Source organism: Sorex fumeus, unplaced genomic scaffold, assembly GCF_029834395.1.
Source record: "Sorex fumeus unplaced genomic scaffold, SorFum_2.1 ptg000167l, whole genome shotgun sequence".
NCBI classification, from domain to species: Eukaryota; Metazoa; Chordata; class Mammalia; order Eulipotyphla; family Soricidae; genus Sorex; species Sorex fumeus.
Window position 1 is genome coordinate 548492 of NW_026606224.1, and position 16118 is coordinate 564609.

Here is a 16118-nt window from a genome sequence, read left to right on the forward strand (position 1 = left end):
ATTTTGTGCTGCTTGGCTAATATTTGGTGTTATTAGAACGATGTCATCAGCAAAGCGGAGGTGGTGTAGTTGCCGGCCGTCTAGCTTCACTCCCAGTCCTTCCCATTCCAGTAGTCACATGACATTCTCAAGGGTGGCACTGAAGAGGTTTGTTGAAAAGGTATCACCCAGTTGAACCCCTCTCTTGACATGGATGATCACTTCTTTGTAGAATGGTGAGATCCTGGTAATGAATCCTGTTGGAGTACACGGAGCTTAGGTTTATCAGATTGTACCCATCACAGTGCTCCCGAGTCACTCCCATTACTTTGTCTGTCTGTAACCTCTTCTATGCTCTCTTCCCCAACCAATTTGTAAGGTCTCATCCTTCTTAGACACTGAAGCTGTACTGTAAGTTAATATTGCCTTTCTCCTCTCCTTATGTCTTTGAGCAGTTTACTTTAATGCAATGTCCTTTTGTATGGATATAGGAAGACAATTAATTAATATTATGCTTTATAACTTAGGAATTGATTGGCTTTGAATATTATTCACTCCTGGGCATCTGCCTTCTCAACTTAAGCCTCAGTTGCTCTCACTTCCTAGCACCCCAAGGGCAGGGTCCCGACGTGGGACTGGATGGAACCAGGGCAAGCCGGTAAGTTATGTGCTACCCTGGCATCGCGATGGGCCAGGCCAAGGTGCCACGATTCTTAACTATAAGTTAAGAGTTTGATCATAGGCAAATGATGTCATGATCCAAAAGTAACGACAAGACTAGGGCCCTGCTGCTAGGAATAGGAAAGATATCTGGCCTGAGCAATGCAGTCTGAGATCAAGATGGCCCTAGGAGAGCAATTCTATAAGCTCAAAGTATTTCTTACTGTGTCCATACGAAATGATTAATATTATGTATGCTTATATGTTGGTTGGACAAGAGAGGAGAAACACGTCCTAGAAGCAGTTTCCTGTGTGTCCTGACTAGCTTGGATGAGACTGCTTTTTTGGAGATGTAGATTCCAAGCTCTAGCAGACTGGTCTTTGTTGTGCTAGTCTAAGTGCTTGTAGCTTGTGAAAAGGTGAGGCCAGGATTACTGGCCTGCGGATGTAAGGAAACAATGTATGTTTGCCGCCTCAATGTTCTTTCTGTAACTCCTTTTGATGACATCATTATATTGCGCCCTTTAGAGGTACTATAATATATATAAGGGAGATTTCAGGGCTCTCTGGGGGAACACGTGCATCAGAGAACCTGGGAAGATGGGGCTGAGGACAGAAGCGGAGAGAACAAAGGCGCACGTGCTCGAGGATTCCTGAGGCCTCCATGACATACATCTCTTCCATGTAATAAATGGCTACTAAGACCAACTAGCTTGGCCTCGTTTCCTTCCTTCGCCTGACCATCGCCATCGACCTCCCTGGAGTGGGTAAGCGGCCTGAATGCCGGCCTTTTTATTTTTTGTGTGTTTACACAAATCCGTAATACAGCTCACAGAGGATCCTGATGTATTGAGTTTGAATGCCCTGATTGGCTAGGGCTTCAATGACCTCTTCAGTCTGAACAGAATCAAAAGCCTTCTTTAAATCAATGAACGTTAAACAGAGTGGCATCTTGAACTCCCGAGAAACCTCAATGAGCTTGGTTATTGTATGCATATGGTCAATCGTGCTGAATCCTTTTCAGAAACCAGCTTGCTTGCATGGTTTTCCTTCATCTAGTGTTCTGCCAATCCATTCAGGATGACTCGAGTGAACAGCTTGTAGATGACAGACAATAGGTAGATTGGGCAATAGTTGCCAATGTCGTGGATGTCTCCATTATTATACAATACTACAGTCCTGCTGGTTTTCCATTGGTGCAGAACCTTGCATTCAGACAGGTAGTGTGTGAAGAACCGAGCCAGTGTGTTGATGAGTATTGACGGCAGGCTCTTCAGGTGTTCAGGTCTGACCTTGTCTGGGCCAGGTGCTGTTTGTTTCTTTACTGACGAAATGGCGTGTTGGATTTCAGAAGGAAGAACGCTGGGAATGACATATCCATCCTGCGGAATCTGGTATATGGGCAGATGGACGTGGCTATCAAAGAGATCTGAGTAGAAGTCATGGATAATCATGATTATTAGCCACAAAAAACGCTTGTCTTCCAAAACTCTTGAGCTTATTCCGAGCTCGTAAAGCAGTGCAGAGATTAGATAAAGGAAGACCTCAAAGAGAGAAGAGCAGCAGTGCTGGTAGATGCGGCAGAAGGTGAGAAAAGCATTCGTAATGCCCGCCTGTCCTTCGCCAACTACAAGACCAAGATGACTGCCCTCCAACGTCCTTATGGATCTATCACATCTTCCAGATGGGCAATGGAAAATATTGTCCCTTACTATTTTATTAAACATGATATCTTCCAGTTCCATCTATGTTGCAGCATACTGCATGATTTCTTCATTCCTTACAACAATTTTAAAGTCTTTCTATTTTGTGGGAGTGCCTAATCACTTAAATTCACGTTAGTCATCGATTTGCTCGAGCGGGTGCCAGTAACATCTCCATTTGTCCCTGTTGGGTGCTAGTGTAGCCCAATGGCATCTGTTTGCTCTGGGAACATGAAGAGCCTCAAACAGATCGTTCATGATCGTGATTAAGAAGTCTGACCATCTGGTAGGTCGGTGGCCATGCAGTCTTTTGACATCCCGTGGAATCCAGTTGGTAACAGCTCTAGTCCAGCGGCCATCTTTAAATCTAATTACGTGACCAGCCCATCTGATTTTTGACCCCGTGGCAAATGAGACAGCATCCCTGATTCTTGATCATCGAGGGATTTCAGAACTCCGGATTCTTTCTCTCATTTGAGTGAAACGTGATATTCCAAGCATAGCTCTTTCTATTCTTCTTTGGGAGACCTGAATAGCGTTCTCATCTTGTTTGTGTAGGGCCCAGGTCTCTGAGGCATATGTTAATGCAGGAAGAACAGTGGAATCAAAGAGATATGCCCGGAGACGGAGGTTCTTCGTCCTCTTAGCTATTTCTTCGACGTTATTGAAGGCGTTCCAAGCCACTCTCTTCCTCCTGCGCAGCTCGGGTGCCAGGTCATTTGTCATGTTGACTTCTCCACCTAGGTACACATAGCTGTTGCATTCGGAGATGGTCGTTCCGTTGAGAGCAAATGCAGCATCAGGAATGAGGCTGTTTCTCATAAACATTGTCTTCGTAAGATTCAGCTGTAGTCCTACCTTTCCACACTCACGGTCAAAGTCGGCCAGCATTTGTGCCACTTGGCTGATGTTTGGTGTTATTAAAAGAATGTCATCAGAAAAGCGGAGGTGGTGTAGTTGCCGACCATCTATCTTCACTCTCATTCCTTCCCATTCCAGTCGTCGCATGAAGTTCTCGAGGGTGGCACTGAAGAGTTTCGGTGAAATGGAATCACCCTGCCGCACCCCTCTCTTGACATCAACAATCACTTCTTTGTAGAATGATGAGATCCTGGTAGTGAATCCGCAATACAGTTCACGGAGGATCCTGATGTATTGGGCTTGAATGCCCTGATTGGCTAGGGCTTCAATGACCGCTTCAGTCTCAACAGAATCAAAGGCCTTCTTTAAATCAATGAACGTTAAACAGAGTGGCATCTTGAACTCCCGAGAAACCTCAATGAGCTTGGTTATCGTATGGATATGGTCGATGGTGCTGAATCCTTTGTTGAACCCGGCTTTCTCACATAGTTGTCCTTCATCTAGTGTTCTGCCAAACCTATTTAGGATGACTCGAGTGAACAACTTGTAGATGACAGACAATAGGCAGATCGGCTGATAGTTGCCAATGTCATGGATGTCTCCCTTCTTGAACAGTAGTACGGTCTTGCTGGTTTTCCATTGGAACAGAACCTTGATTCGGACAGGTAGCGACTGAAGAGCTGAACCAGTGTATTGATGAGTACTGAAGGCAGGTTCTTTAGGTGTTCAGATCTGACCTTTTCTGGGCCGGGTGCTGTTCGTTTCTTTACCTAAGAAATGGCGTGTTGGATTTCGGAAGAGAGAACGTTGGGAAAGACATATCCATCCTGTGGAACTTGGTATGTCGGCAAGTGGACATGGCTATCGAAGAGATTTGAGTAGAAGTCATGGATAATCTTCTCCATTGCCGTTCTGGAGGATGTGATGGATCCATCAGGACATTGGAGGGCAGTCATCTTGGTCCTGTAGTTGGCGAACAACAGGCGGGCGTTTCGAATACTTTTCCCGGCTTCTGCCGCATCTACCAGTCCTTCTGCTCTTGTCTCTTTTAGGTCTTCCTTGAACGCATCTCTGCACTGCTTTGAGAGCTCGGACGTTAGCTTACGGTTGCCTGAGGCATGCGCCAAACCACGCTGGCGAATTAGCTAAAAATTTTTCGAAGATAGGCGATTTTTGGTGGCTATCTCTCTCTTGGTGTTCCTCGCACATTCATGGAGGTGCTGAACCACTCGATCGTATTCCTCGTCAATTTTGTCAACAATGGCATCTTCCCATGTTGCCGCAATAGTGCCAAAGAATTCCCAGTTGGTGGTCATTCTGGGAGTTCTCTTTTTGAACTTTGCAGCCCTTTCTCCCCGCTCTGTGAAGTAGAATTTTGCACGAAGGAGATGGTGGTTCGTTCCCCTTTGAAATTTTGGAATAACAGCGACATCTGTCAGTCAGAACCATCGATTGAATATGATGTGGTCTATTTTGTTGTGGAATCGTCCACTGGGAGACTCTCATGTCCATCGTTTAGATTCTGTCTTCTGGAACTGTGAGTTACCATGGATTGTCTTGGTCGACATGATGAACTCAGACAGTCTCTCACCCTGTTCATTCCATTCTGGGCCATGGGTCCCGATGATGGGTTCTTCAGCTGATCTTCTCGGTCCTATCTTTGCATTAAAATCACCCACAATGATCTTGTAGAAGGTGTGGTCTTCTTTATAGAACTTCTCTAGCTCCATGTAGAACTTCTCGATTTCTCTTTCATCATAATGAGATGTTGGTGCGTAGACAATGAAGATAGAAACTGCAGGCATTGAGCCACATCTATTCAAATGTAAACGTCCGATTCCGGTTGTTAGGCATTCGAATGAATCAATGCTCTTGGCCAAGTTTGTGTTGACAAGGATACCGACTCCTCCGACACCTCTTTTATCGCATGTTCCGAGGAACAATTCTTCTCCAGTGTCGAAAACGGCATGGTGAGATTTGGGCCTTCTTGTCTCGGTCAGACCCATGCTGTTGTACTTCATCATTCGCGCTTGTACCATCAGGTCCTCGATGGATGCATCTGATGCTAGCTTACGTGCATTGAAAGTACAGACGATCATTTTTGTCTTCCTTCGTTGTGGCAGCCTAGTTTGGCCTTGAGATTTTGTCGGCCTCTCCTTTCTCATCGTTCTCAGTGCTGCCATGTCGGTGAAGCCTTCAGGGTCAGGTGAATGAGACCAGTTCCAGCCGCGTGGGTCCGGAAAGCATCCTGGATTGTGGCGACGGCTGGGTAGTGGAGGTTGTGTCGATAGTGGAAGTCTGCCAGTGGGGTATTTATCTGGGTAGGGTGGGTATTCTGTGTGCAATTCGATCCCTGGGTGGTTGATGGAAGTAGACAGGGCAGAGTAGGGTGGAGCTCCTGATTAAAATCCTTTTGTCACCTGTGGTTGGTGGGAGCAAGCAGTGAAACTCTGTCCATGGGTCTGCCGAGCCTGTAGTTCAAGGTCTCAGAGAGTTCCTCTTATCTTGTTCTGTGGGTCTTCAGTCGTGCTTGAGTCTCGGCCGGAGCTGCCACACGGGTCCGGAAAGCGTCCTGGAGTGTTGCGAAGGCTGGGTAGTGGAGGTAATGTCGATAGTGGAAATCTGCCAGTGGGATACCTATCTGGGTAGGGTGGGTATTCTGTGCGCAATTCGATCCCTGGGTGGTTGATGGAAGCAGACAGGGCAGGTAGGGTGGGGCTCCTGATTAGAATCCCTTTGTCACCTGTGGTTGGTGGGAGCAAGCAGAGAAACTCTGTCCCTGGGTCCGCCGAGCCTGGAGTTCAAGGTCTCAGAGAGTTCCGCTTATCTTGTTCTGTGGGTCTTCAGTGGTGCGTGAGTCTCGGCCGGAGCTGCCACGCGGGTCCGGAAAGCGTCCTGGAGTGTGGCGACGGCTGGGTAGTGGAGGTAGTGTCTAATAATGAGAATAAACAAAATGAATGATCTGAACTTGTATTTCTAATGTTTCTTTCTGTATCTGTAAGATATTACGAATTAAAATCCACAATATTTTATTTGCAATAAAATATTGTAAACAATTTATTTTATTTAGTTTACATCTGAAGGCATGGAACACCCATGAAATGAATCACAACTGACTGAGAAAATATATGTATGTAATTTAATGACATGAAAATAAAGGAAAGAACAGTCAATAAAATATTAAGTTAAAGTTGGAGTTTGGAAATCCGTTTTCACAGATTTAATAATTGCCTGTTGCTCTGTTACTGTGGTTCTAGGAAAGATCCCTGTTCCTGTCACCTTGGTCCACTCTGCTATCCTTCCTATGGTCCGAGCACCCTGGGAACTGCTGAATGAGGTGGACACAGAGACAGGCAGGCAGGTCAGTCTATGAGGACTCATGTCCTGGGCTCACAGGTGCCTGGATAGACACGGGGACAGGGACTGCTGCGAGTGAGAGGCTTTATTTCAGGGAATCTCAGTACTCCTGTCAGAGCCACCTAGTGCGGGAAAGGGGCACCGCACCGGCCCTTGCCTGCACGTAGCCCACCTGAATTGACACCCACCTGCTCAGTGCGGTCCCTGAGCTCCCAGGAGGGTCCCGCAGGCAGAACCTGGAGTGACCCATAGCCCTGCCGGGTGACCCCGAACTAAGAGGAAATGCAGAAAGTCAGAATTTTGTGCAGATAGACCTTGTGGTGTCGGGAGCACGGGGAGAGAAACTGAGTCACACCCAGACCTGAGCCCAGCCGGGGTCCCTGAGGGACACTCGGGGAAGACACGTCGTTAGGTTGCGGGCGCCTGGGGAGTGGTCAGGTCTGTCAGAGGAGGACACGGGGACAGGGAAGTGCTGACCAGGGGCCTCCTGCCCTCAGGGGAATGGTCAGGCTTCAGCGTGAACCCCGGGATGGTTCAGGGTCTGAACCATCCCTGGAGACCCTCAATCCCTTCGGGCCCCCGCAATCTTTGGCCCCATCCGGGAGCAGCTGCCTACAGGCCGGACATGGTCCCGAGGGGCCTCTGCGAGGTCAGCTGGCCCCACCTGGATGGGAGAGAGAGAGAGAGAGAGACAGAGACAGAGAGAGAGAGAGAGAAGGAGGGAGGGAGAGAGTGGGAAAAAGAGGGAGGAGGAGGGGGAGAGAGGAATAGAGAGAGAGGGAGAGAGGGAGAGAAAGATGGAGAAAGGGATAGAAGAAGAAGAGAGGGAAAGAGAGGGAGAGAGGGAAAAAGAGGGAGAGAGAGGGAGACAGGGAGAGAAATAGGAAGAGAGAAAGAAAGAGAGAAGGAGAGAGAGAGGGAGAGACAGTGAGAGGGGGAGAGAAAGAGAGGGAGAGAGCGGGAGACAGGGAGAGAGATAGGGAAAGAGAAAGAGAGGGCGAGAGAGGGAGAGAAGGAGAGAGAGGAAGAAGGGGAGAGATAGGGGCAGTGGGGGGAGAGAGAGGGAGAGAGGAATAGATAGAGGGGGAGAGAGAGGGAGAGAGGGAGAGAAAGATAGAGAGAGGGAGAGAGAGGGAGAGAGGAATAGAGGAAGAGAGAGGGAGACAGGGAGAGCGATAGGGAGAGAGAAAGAAAGAGAGAGGGAGAGAAGTAGAGAGAGGGAGAGACAGAGAAATGGAGAGAGAGATGGAGAGAGCGGGGGAGAGAGAGAGGGAGAGAGAGAACCTATATAGGATTCTAGGGATCAATATAGAATGATGGGTCACTTGATGATGAACAGATTCTGTGTTTGAACTGTCCTTCCTGTCATAATCCCGTGTCATCTCTCTCTTCCTCTCTCTCACTGTCTCTCTGTTTCTCTCCCTCTCTCACTATGTCTCTCTCCCTTTGTCTCCTTGTATCTCTAAGTAAATTTCTTTAGATAATACTATTTTACTTCTCTCTCTATCTCTCTTTTTCTAGTATTTACAGAGAGACAGAAAGTAAATCTCTGAGTTTCACTTGTTCAGGTTTTCATTTGTCCTGGGTGGGAAGACGTTTTCCAGACATCTAACATGTCTCACCAGAAATCAGAGCTCAAAGATTTTCCGTTTTGGAGAAACCCATGTGCTTTCCTGAACCCGGCTCTCTCTTTCTCTCCTCTTGCATTTCTCTAAGTAAATTTTTTTTAAATAATATCTTGTGTATCACTGAAAAAGTCAGAGTTCAAGTCATATGTTTAATAAGCGCTGTAGCACTCTTGTCTCGTTGTTCATCGATTTGCTCAAGTGGGAATCAGTAACGTCTCCATTGTGAGACTTGTTGTTACTGTTTTTGGCATATCGAATATGCCAGGTAGCTTGCCAGACTCTGCCGCGAGGGCAGGATACTCTCAGTAGCTTGCCGGGCTCTCTGAGAGGGACGGAGAAATCAAACCCGGGTCAGCCATGTGGAAGTCAAACGCCCTACCAACTGTGCTATCGCTATAAAACTTTAGTAATCTTATTCTATTCATTTTTAATTACCTATATTTGTCATACTACTGTCACTGTCACTGTCCTCCCATTGTTCATCGATTTGCTCGAGCGGGCCCAGTAACGTCTCCATTGTGACAATTGTTACTGTGTTTGGCATATCCAATATGTCATGGGTAGCTTGCCAGGCTTTGCCATGCAAGCGAGATACTCTTGGTAGCTTGCCGGGCTCTCTAAGAGGGGCAGAGGAATCGAACTCAGGTTGGCCATGTTGGCTGCGTGCAAGGCAAACACCCTACCCACTATGCTATCACTCCAGCCCTACCGGTATATAATAAACTTGTTGGCAGCCGTGTTAGATTCACACCTGGTTTTTGAAAAAAGTCTTTATTAATTTAACAAATTCAATATATTCTTGTTTATATAAATGTCTTTGCTTAAAGACATATATCCTCTTTATTTTGATGGTTTTTACTATTTTTATTTGAGTGAATTAAGTATTTATTGGATTACTTATACATAATGCCAGCAAAGAACACTCAGTGTCATATATATATATATATATATATATGTATGTATATATATATAAAACACTACTTGATTTGCCAATATTTTCTGGGATGCATCTACCTGAGAGATTCCTGAACACAGAGCCAGGAATCAGTCCTCAGAACTGCTGGGTGTGGCTCAAAACCAAATCAAAAGTCCCATTAAAAAATAGGAATCATGAGCAAGTCTTCTGAAGTGAAAACCCAGAATTCAATCCTGTGTTAAAGATGCCAAGACGTTGAAGCCCCTGAGAGCCCAGAGGCTGCAGGGTGGGGAATGGGCTGCAGGGGGTGCCAAGTCCCAGGAGCACCGAGTTGCAGGCTAGAAGGGGTGATGGGAGAAATGGGAGCAGAGAGGCAGAAATCTCCTCAGAATGGATTTCTTTCTTCACTAAAACTAAATTTGCCTTTCTCAAGAAAGCAGAAATTAAGATACGTATAAGACACAGAAGATAAAATTGTGCACACCTATCATTTTGGAAGGCACATTTATCATATTGATGAGGCAGTAAAATCTACATGCAGGTGGTGTTTCTGGACTTCTTAATATCTCCAATGGAAACCTCTGGAGCATTAGTATGGTTTTGTAGTCTCATTGTAGTATCTCTTGTGGAGTCACAGGATCCCAGAAATAACCTCAAAGCCCAGGTGTGTCCAGATGTCTCCAAGCCATACAGATGTGTGGGGGGGGGGGTCCTGAAGGGAAGGTCCTGAAAAGTCTTGACCCTCCAGAGGGGGCGCTCTGTGTGCACAGAATCCTGGGACAGGGCAGGGTTTCATCTTCTCAGACAGGGGTCAGAACGTGGACCTATTTACTCCTCTTGAGGTTGGACCTGGTGGCTTCCATCAGCCTCTTCTAAGGTTGGACTAAGTGTTCAGCTATGGATTCTCCCTCCTCATGAATATGCAAATTACATGTGGGACACTGAATTATATACAGATGCGTCTGTGTCCTGACAACCTCACACAGCAGGCATACCCACACTCAGAAGACCCTGAGTACACGGTCCTCACCATGGACTGGACCTGGAGAATTCTCTTCCTGGTGGCAGTGGCTGCAGGTAAGCGTCCCCGTGCCTTGGGCTGAGGGAACGGGGCCAGTTATGTGGAGTTCACCCACTCCTCTCTTCTGTCCACAGGTGTGAACCCCCAGGTACAGCTGGTGCAGTCGGGGCCTGAGGTGGGAAAACCTGGGACATCAGTGAAGATCTCCTGCAAGGCGTCCGGATACACCTTCACCGACCACGGGATGCACTGGATGCTGCAAGCCCCGGGACAAGGGCTCGAGTGGATGGGATGGCTAAACACTAAAAGTGGTGGTACAGGCTATGCACAGAAGTTCCAGGGCAGACTCACCTTCACTGTAGACAAGTCCAAGAACACAGCCTACATGGAACTGAGCAGGCTGAGCACTGAGGACACGGCTGTGTATTACTGTGCGAGAGACACAGTGTGACAACCACATCCTGAGTGTGTCAGAAACCTGAGGGGGAGGCAGCTGTGCTGAGTGAGGAGATGACAGCGACGCGGATCCTCCTGACTTCCTCCCCAGACAGTCAGGGTCTGAGACACAGAATGGGGCTCACAGGGTCAGGCTTCATCTGCGGGAAAGGCTCAGGATCTCTCTCTCTGTCCTTCGGCAATAGCCAACAGGAAGATGTCTTCTCTCTAGAACATTTGGTGTCACTCTTATTTTCTTTAAGAATTTTTAAGTGGAGGGGCTGGAGCAATAGCACAGCAGATAGGGCGTTTGCCTTGCATGCAGCGAACCCGGGTTCTATTCCCAGCATCCAATATGGTCCTCCGAACACCTCCAGTAGCAATTAGTGAGTGCATGAGCCAGGAGTAACCCCTGTGCATCGCTGGGTATGACACAAAAAGAAAAAAAAAAGAATTTTTCAGTGGAGCGCCTCAGATGGTACAGGACAAACCATATGGAAGTTTGGGTTAGTGTCACTGCACATTCGTGGGCTGTAGATGTACCCATGGCAGACTTCCGTTGTCACACATTTTTTTTAATTCTGTGGTTCAGCAAAAATTTCTTTTCCTCTAAAATGAAATTTGAGTGTTGGCCTTAGGACCCTCTTCTGGAGTTTCTGTGGAGCCCTGCCCCTCTGTGCATGTTTGTATTTTCATATTCCTGATCTGGAATCCTGCCATGGACAAGGACAGTGGAGGAGATGACCCTATATGAAAAGGACCATTGTCACATTTCTCCTATCACGTGGTGGTAAGGAAATGGTCAGGGTCAGGGACTATGAAGTTCTGATGTTGGGGTCATCTCAGCCCAGCTCAGGGGTAGGTCATTACCCAAGCACAGACACAAGGTCTGGGATGTGCCCAGAAAGGCTGGAAGTAGCATGGACCAGCAGACAGGATCTAGAGCAAGGCCTCAAGGTCTGCTGTCTCCACCCCAGGACTCATTAATCCAAACTGAGTTCACCTCGTGTCTTATCTCACCAATTGACCAATATTCCTGGGAAGTATATGCTATTGAGTGAGACATTAATTTTCTGCATACCTACCAACTGGCCACCTGGAGCTGTGTAATCCCATCAGCGGCCAAGACTCAGAGACTATAAAACCAGCTCCCGGAGAAGAACAGTGCAGTCTCCTGCCCCCGCGCCTGGCTGTCCTCACTGGGGCCCGTTGGAGGGGAGCGTTTTGAGATTTCCTCCCAACCCCGACCAGAGCTCCGGCAGCCGAAGACCTCCAGGACCAGCTAGCACCATGCTGAGACCACTCTCCGCACACATGAAAGTACTCGCAGAGGGACAAAGCCACACGGGTTCCGGGGTCGAGATCTCCAAGCCTACTCGGATTTGGGCCGAGCATCCTCCACCCAGATCCTCCAAATTCCAGTAGGCGACGGTCACACCTACCAACTGGCCCCCTGGCGCCGTGTAATCCCATCAGTGGCCTAGACTCAGAGACTATAAAAACCAGCTCCGGGAGGAGAACAGTGCAGTCTCCTGCCCCTGCGCCTGGCTGTCCTCACTGGGGCCCGTTGGAGGGGAGCGGGTTGAGATTTCCTTCCCACCCCGACCAGAACTCCGGCAGCCAAAGACCTCCAGGAACAGCTAGCACCATGCTGAGACCACTCTCAGCACACATGAAGGTACTCTCAGGTGGACAAAGCCACGCGGGTTCCGGGGTCGAGATCTCCAAGCCTACTCAGATTTGGGCCAAATATCCTCCACCCAGATCCTCAAAATTCCAGTAGGTGGCGGTCACACCTACCAACTGGCCCCCTGGTGCCATGTAATCCCATCAGCGGCCAAGACTCAAGACTCTCAAGAAATAATAATTAAAATAAATATAGGACAGAGAAGGTTAAATTGGTCATACTTAACCATTTTCGAAGGAACATTTACATATTGATAAGGCAGTAGAACCTATATGCTGTTGGTCGTTCTGGACTTCTTACTATCTCCAAAGGAAACCTCTGTAGCATTTGGATGGTTTTGTAGTCTCATGGTTGTATGCAATGGGGAATTCCAGAAATAACCTGAAAGTCCAGGTGTGTTCAGATGTTTCCAGACCATACGGATGTGAGAGGTCCTGAGGGAAAGGCCCTGAAAGGGCTGGCCCTCCGGAGGGGGAGCTCTGTGTGCACAGAGTCCTGGGATGGGGCAGGATCTCATCTCCTCAAACAAGGATCAGAACGTGGAACTATTCACTCTTCTTGACGATGGACCCAGTGGCTTCCACCAGCCTCTTCTCAGGTTGGACCAGGTCTTCAGCTATGAATTCTACCTCCTCATGAATATGCAAATTGCACGAGAGATGCTGAGTTAAATAGAGCTGAGTCTGTGTCCTGACTACATTACACAGCAGACACTCCCACACCTTCAGAAGCCCCTGAGTGCACGGTCCTCACCATGGACTGGACCTGGAGAATTCTCTTCCTGGTGACAGTGGCTGCAGGTAAGTGTCCCCGTGCATTGCGCTGAGGAACGATGCCAGTCAAGTAGAGTCCACCCACTCCTGTCTGCTGTCCACAGGTGTGAACTCCCAGGTGCAGCTGGTGCAGTTGGGGGCTGAGATGGGAGAACCTGGGACATCAGTTAAGATCACCTACAAGGCCTGCTGTTACACTTTCACCAACTACTTGATGTGTTGGGTGCGTCAGATCCCGGGACAAGGTCTTGAGTGGATGGGATACATGAACCCCAACACTGGTGGTACGATCTATGCACCAAAGTTTCAGGGAAGACTCACACTCAACGGAGATATGTCCACGAACACAGCCTACATGGAACTGAGCAGGCTGAGCACTGAGGACACGGCAGTGTATTACTGTGCGAGAGGCACAGTGTGACGACCACATCCTGATTGTGTCAGAAAACTGAGGGAGAGGCAGCTGTACCGAGGAGATGACAGGGACGCTAATCCTCCTGACTTCCTCTGCAGAGAGTTGGGGTCTGAGACACAGAACGGGGCTCACTGGGCCAGTCTTCATTTAAGAGGAAGGCTCAGGATCTTTCTTTGGCTACCTTAAACAGCCAAGAGGAAGATGGCCACTCTCGAGAACACCTGGTGTTGTTCATATTTTCTTGTAGGAATTTGTGTGGAGCACCACAGATGATACAGGAATAATCACATTAAGTTTGGGCTGGTGTCATTGCAGATTCCTGAACTGTAGGTCTACCATGGCAGACTCCAAATTTACACTTTTTGCAAGAAGTCCTTTTTCTGAGAAGAAATCCTGGTGCTGGCCAGACTTCCTTCCTTAGTTTCTGTGGAGTCCTGCCCCTCTGTACATCGTAATTTCTCTATATTTCTAAGCTGGAATCCTGCCATTGGACAAGGGACAGTGGAGGAGATGACCCTGCATGAAAGGGAGATAGTCACATTTCTCCTATAACGTGGTGGTAAGGAAATGGTCAGGGTCAGTGTCTGTGATATTCTGATGTTGGGGGCAACTCAGCCCAGCTCACAGTAAGGTCTTTACCCAGCACAGACACACAGTGTGGGGTGTAGCACGAACCAGCAGACAGGATCTAGAGCGAGGCCTCTGGAGCTGCTCCCTCCACCCCAACGTCATGCATCCAAGATGACTTTATCTGGGGTCTGACCTTACCAATTGACCAATATTCCTGGGAAATATATGGTATTTAGTGAGAACTTAATTTTGTGCATGCCTTGAAATTGGGGAATAAGTCATCAAAATTTATCACCTTCTCTCAATTGATATAAAGGACATGTATCCATGCACAAATGCATACACTAGAGAAGCCTCAGACAGCATGACTATATAAAGGGCTATCAGTCATGCAGACCACAGAATTATTGGGAATATTTGTGCTTCTATAGTTGGACTATGACCTTTAATTCTTATGCAGAATTCAAGATGCATACCTGAACTTTGAAAAATGTTACCAAATTTATCAAATGGTCAATTTACAAAAAGTGAACAAAATCCTTCCCAATGACATTAAAAATTCTCATGTCTAATGTGAGAGTATTTTCATTCCCTCCTATCGGGGAATATTGAACATACATGAATCAGAACGACCATTAAATTTCTGAAAGCACAACAAGTACTTATGTGTGAAAGTTTCAACCAAGGACAATGCAGAGCACAGAAGCATGGGCTCGACCTGAAGGCCAGCCTGGATTGTCAATGTGGTGAGCAGAAAGACAGACAGATTCCTGGGACAGGGCATTCCAGGAATCAGACCTGGAGGATTGTTCTCAATTCACCCTTCCTAGCTCTGCACAGAGCAGGCCTCTGGATAGGATTCCTTGGTCACTGAACTTCCACCTACAGTTATGGAGTGTTAAATTGTCCTCAGTCTCCCCACTGTCCTCTGTGTGTAGTGACAACTCCAAGTGACACCTGGGAATGCCATATTCTTAAATCACCAACCATTCTCCTAGGGTGACACACTTCCAACTGAATCCAGAAAGTCTGAGAACATTGCCCTGAAGACAATTTACTCATAAATTTCACATCCATGAGGAACACCTGGAAAGAATCCTAATCCCGTCTACCTTCTGTGGGCCTTACCATACTTACTGAGTTGAAAATCACTCAACTTTCTGCAATACAGAAAAAACAAGAGGATATCATGCTGAGTGAAGCAGTTATCAGGAAAGGGAGAGATACAGAATAATCTGTCTTATAATATGGGGCTTTAAGGATCCACAGCAAGGCAGCAATAAGGGCTAAGAGCAGTGCAATAGGAGAACTGATTCTTACATTTGAGAATTTTGGGGGCAGAAGCTTTAATCCTGACTTCAATCTTGGACTTCTCACAACATCCTATTCCCTGAACTCCAAGACTTGAACCTGTTTCAATCTCCCGGGCCCTGCACCGAGTGCCAGAGGCACAGAATTGTTGTTCCACACTGACAGGGCACTGGGACAGGAAGTGCTCCCCTGTGAACAAACCTGTGGGGGAGATTCCCAGCCCTGACCCAGGTCTAACCATCCACCCATGTCCTGGGACAGACAGAAGCCTCAGTTCCCCTCACTCAGTCCCTGAAGGAGACTTTCTGTTTCCTGTTCTGGGGAGACCCAAGGCACACAGGCTCCTGTGTTCAACATTTCCACAGGAGACCCTTAGTACACATTTGAAATAACAGGAAGAAAGGAAATATTATGGCTGACTCTAGGGGCATTTTTCTACCCTTTCAAGATTTTCAGGAAAATCCTCTCCTCTCAAAGGTATTGAGTTAAAAAATCCTCATAGTTCGATCCATGCCCTGTCTTCTCTGCTGAGATTTCATCATGAAGTGAGCAGCATCTCCGTGGGACTGGAGAAACATACTCCTTGCAGATTCCATTGATCAAATGCATGGATCCCCGTCTTCCTGCATGTAGACTCTGGCAAGAAGGAGATGGTCCATCTGTCTTGGAGAGTAGATGCTCAAAAATTTATGAGTTCAGCGTGGCTGAGACAAAGAAGCCCACATGGGCCCTTGAACCTTAGTCATGTGACAGAGTTTATTAGGAGAGCAATGGTCTGTAGAGGCTGAGGGTGGATGTCTGT

At 47.5% G+C, this 16118-nt stretch overlaps 2 gene segments (V, D, J or C); both read left to right on the forward strand.

The window, feature by feature from the left end:
* The first annotated feature begins 10135 nt into the window (after positions 1 to 10135).
* On the forward strand, positions 10136 to 12627 carry LOC130016772 (immunoglobulin heavy variable 1-2-like). The segment is given in 4 exon segments: positions 10136 to 10181; positions 10260 to 10572; positions 10695 to 10800; positions 12559 to 12627. Coding segments are annotated over 4 exon segments (534 nt in total).
* A 374-nt stretch (positions 12628 to 13001) lies between these two features.
* Positions 13002 to 13441, forward strand: LOC130016773 (immunoglobulin heavy variable 1-2-like). The segment is given in 2 exon segments: positions 13002 to 13047; positions 13125 to 13441. Coding segments are annotated over 2 exon segments (363 nt in total).
* Positions 13442 to 16118: the final 2677 nt, after the last annotated feature.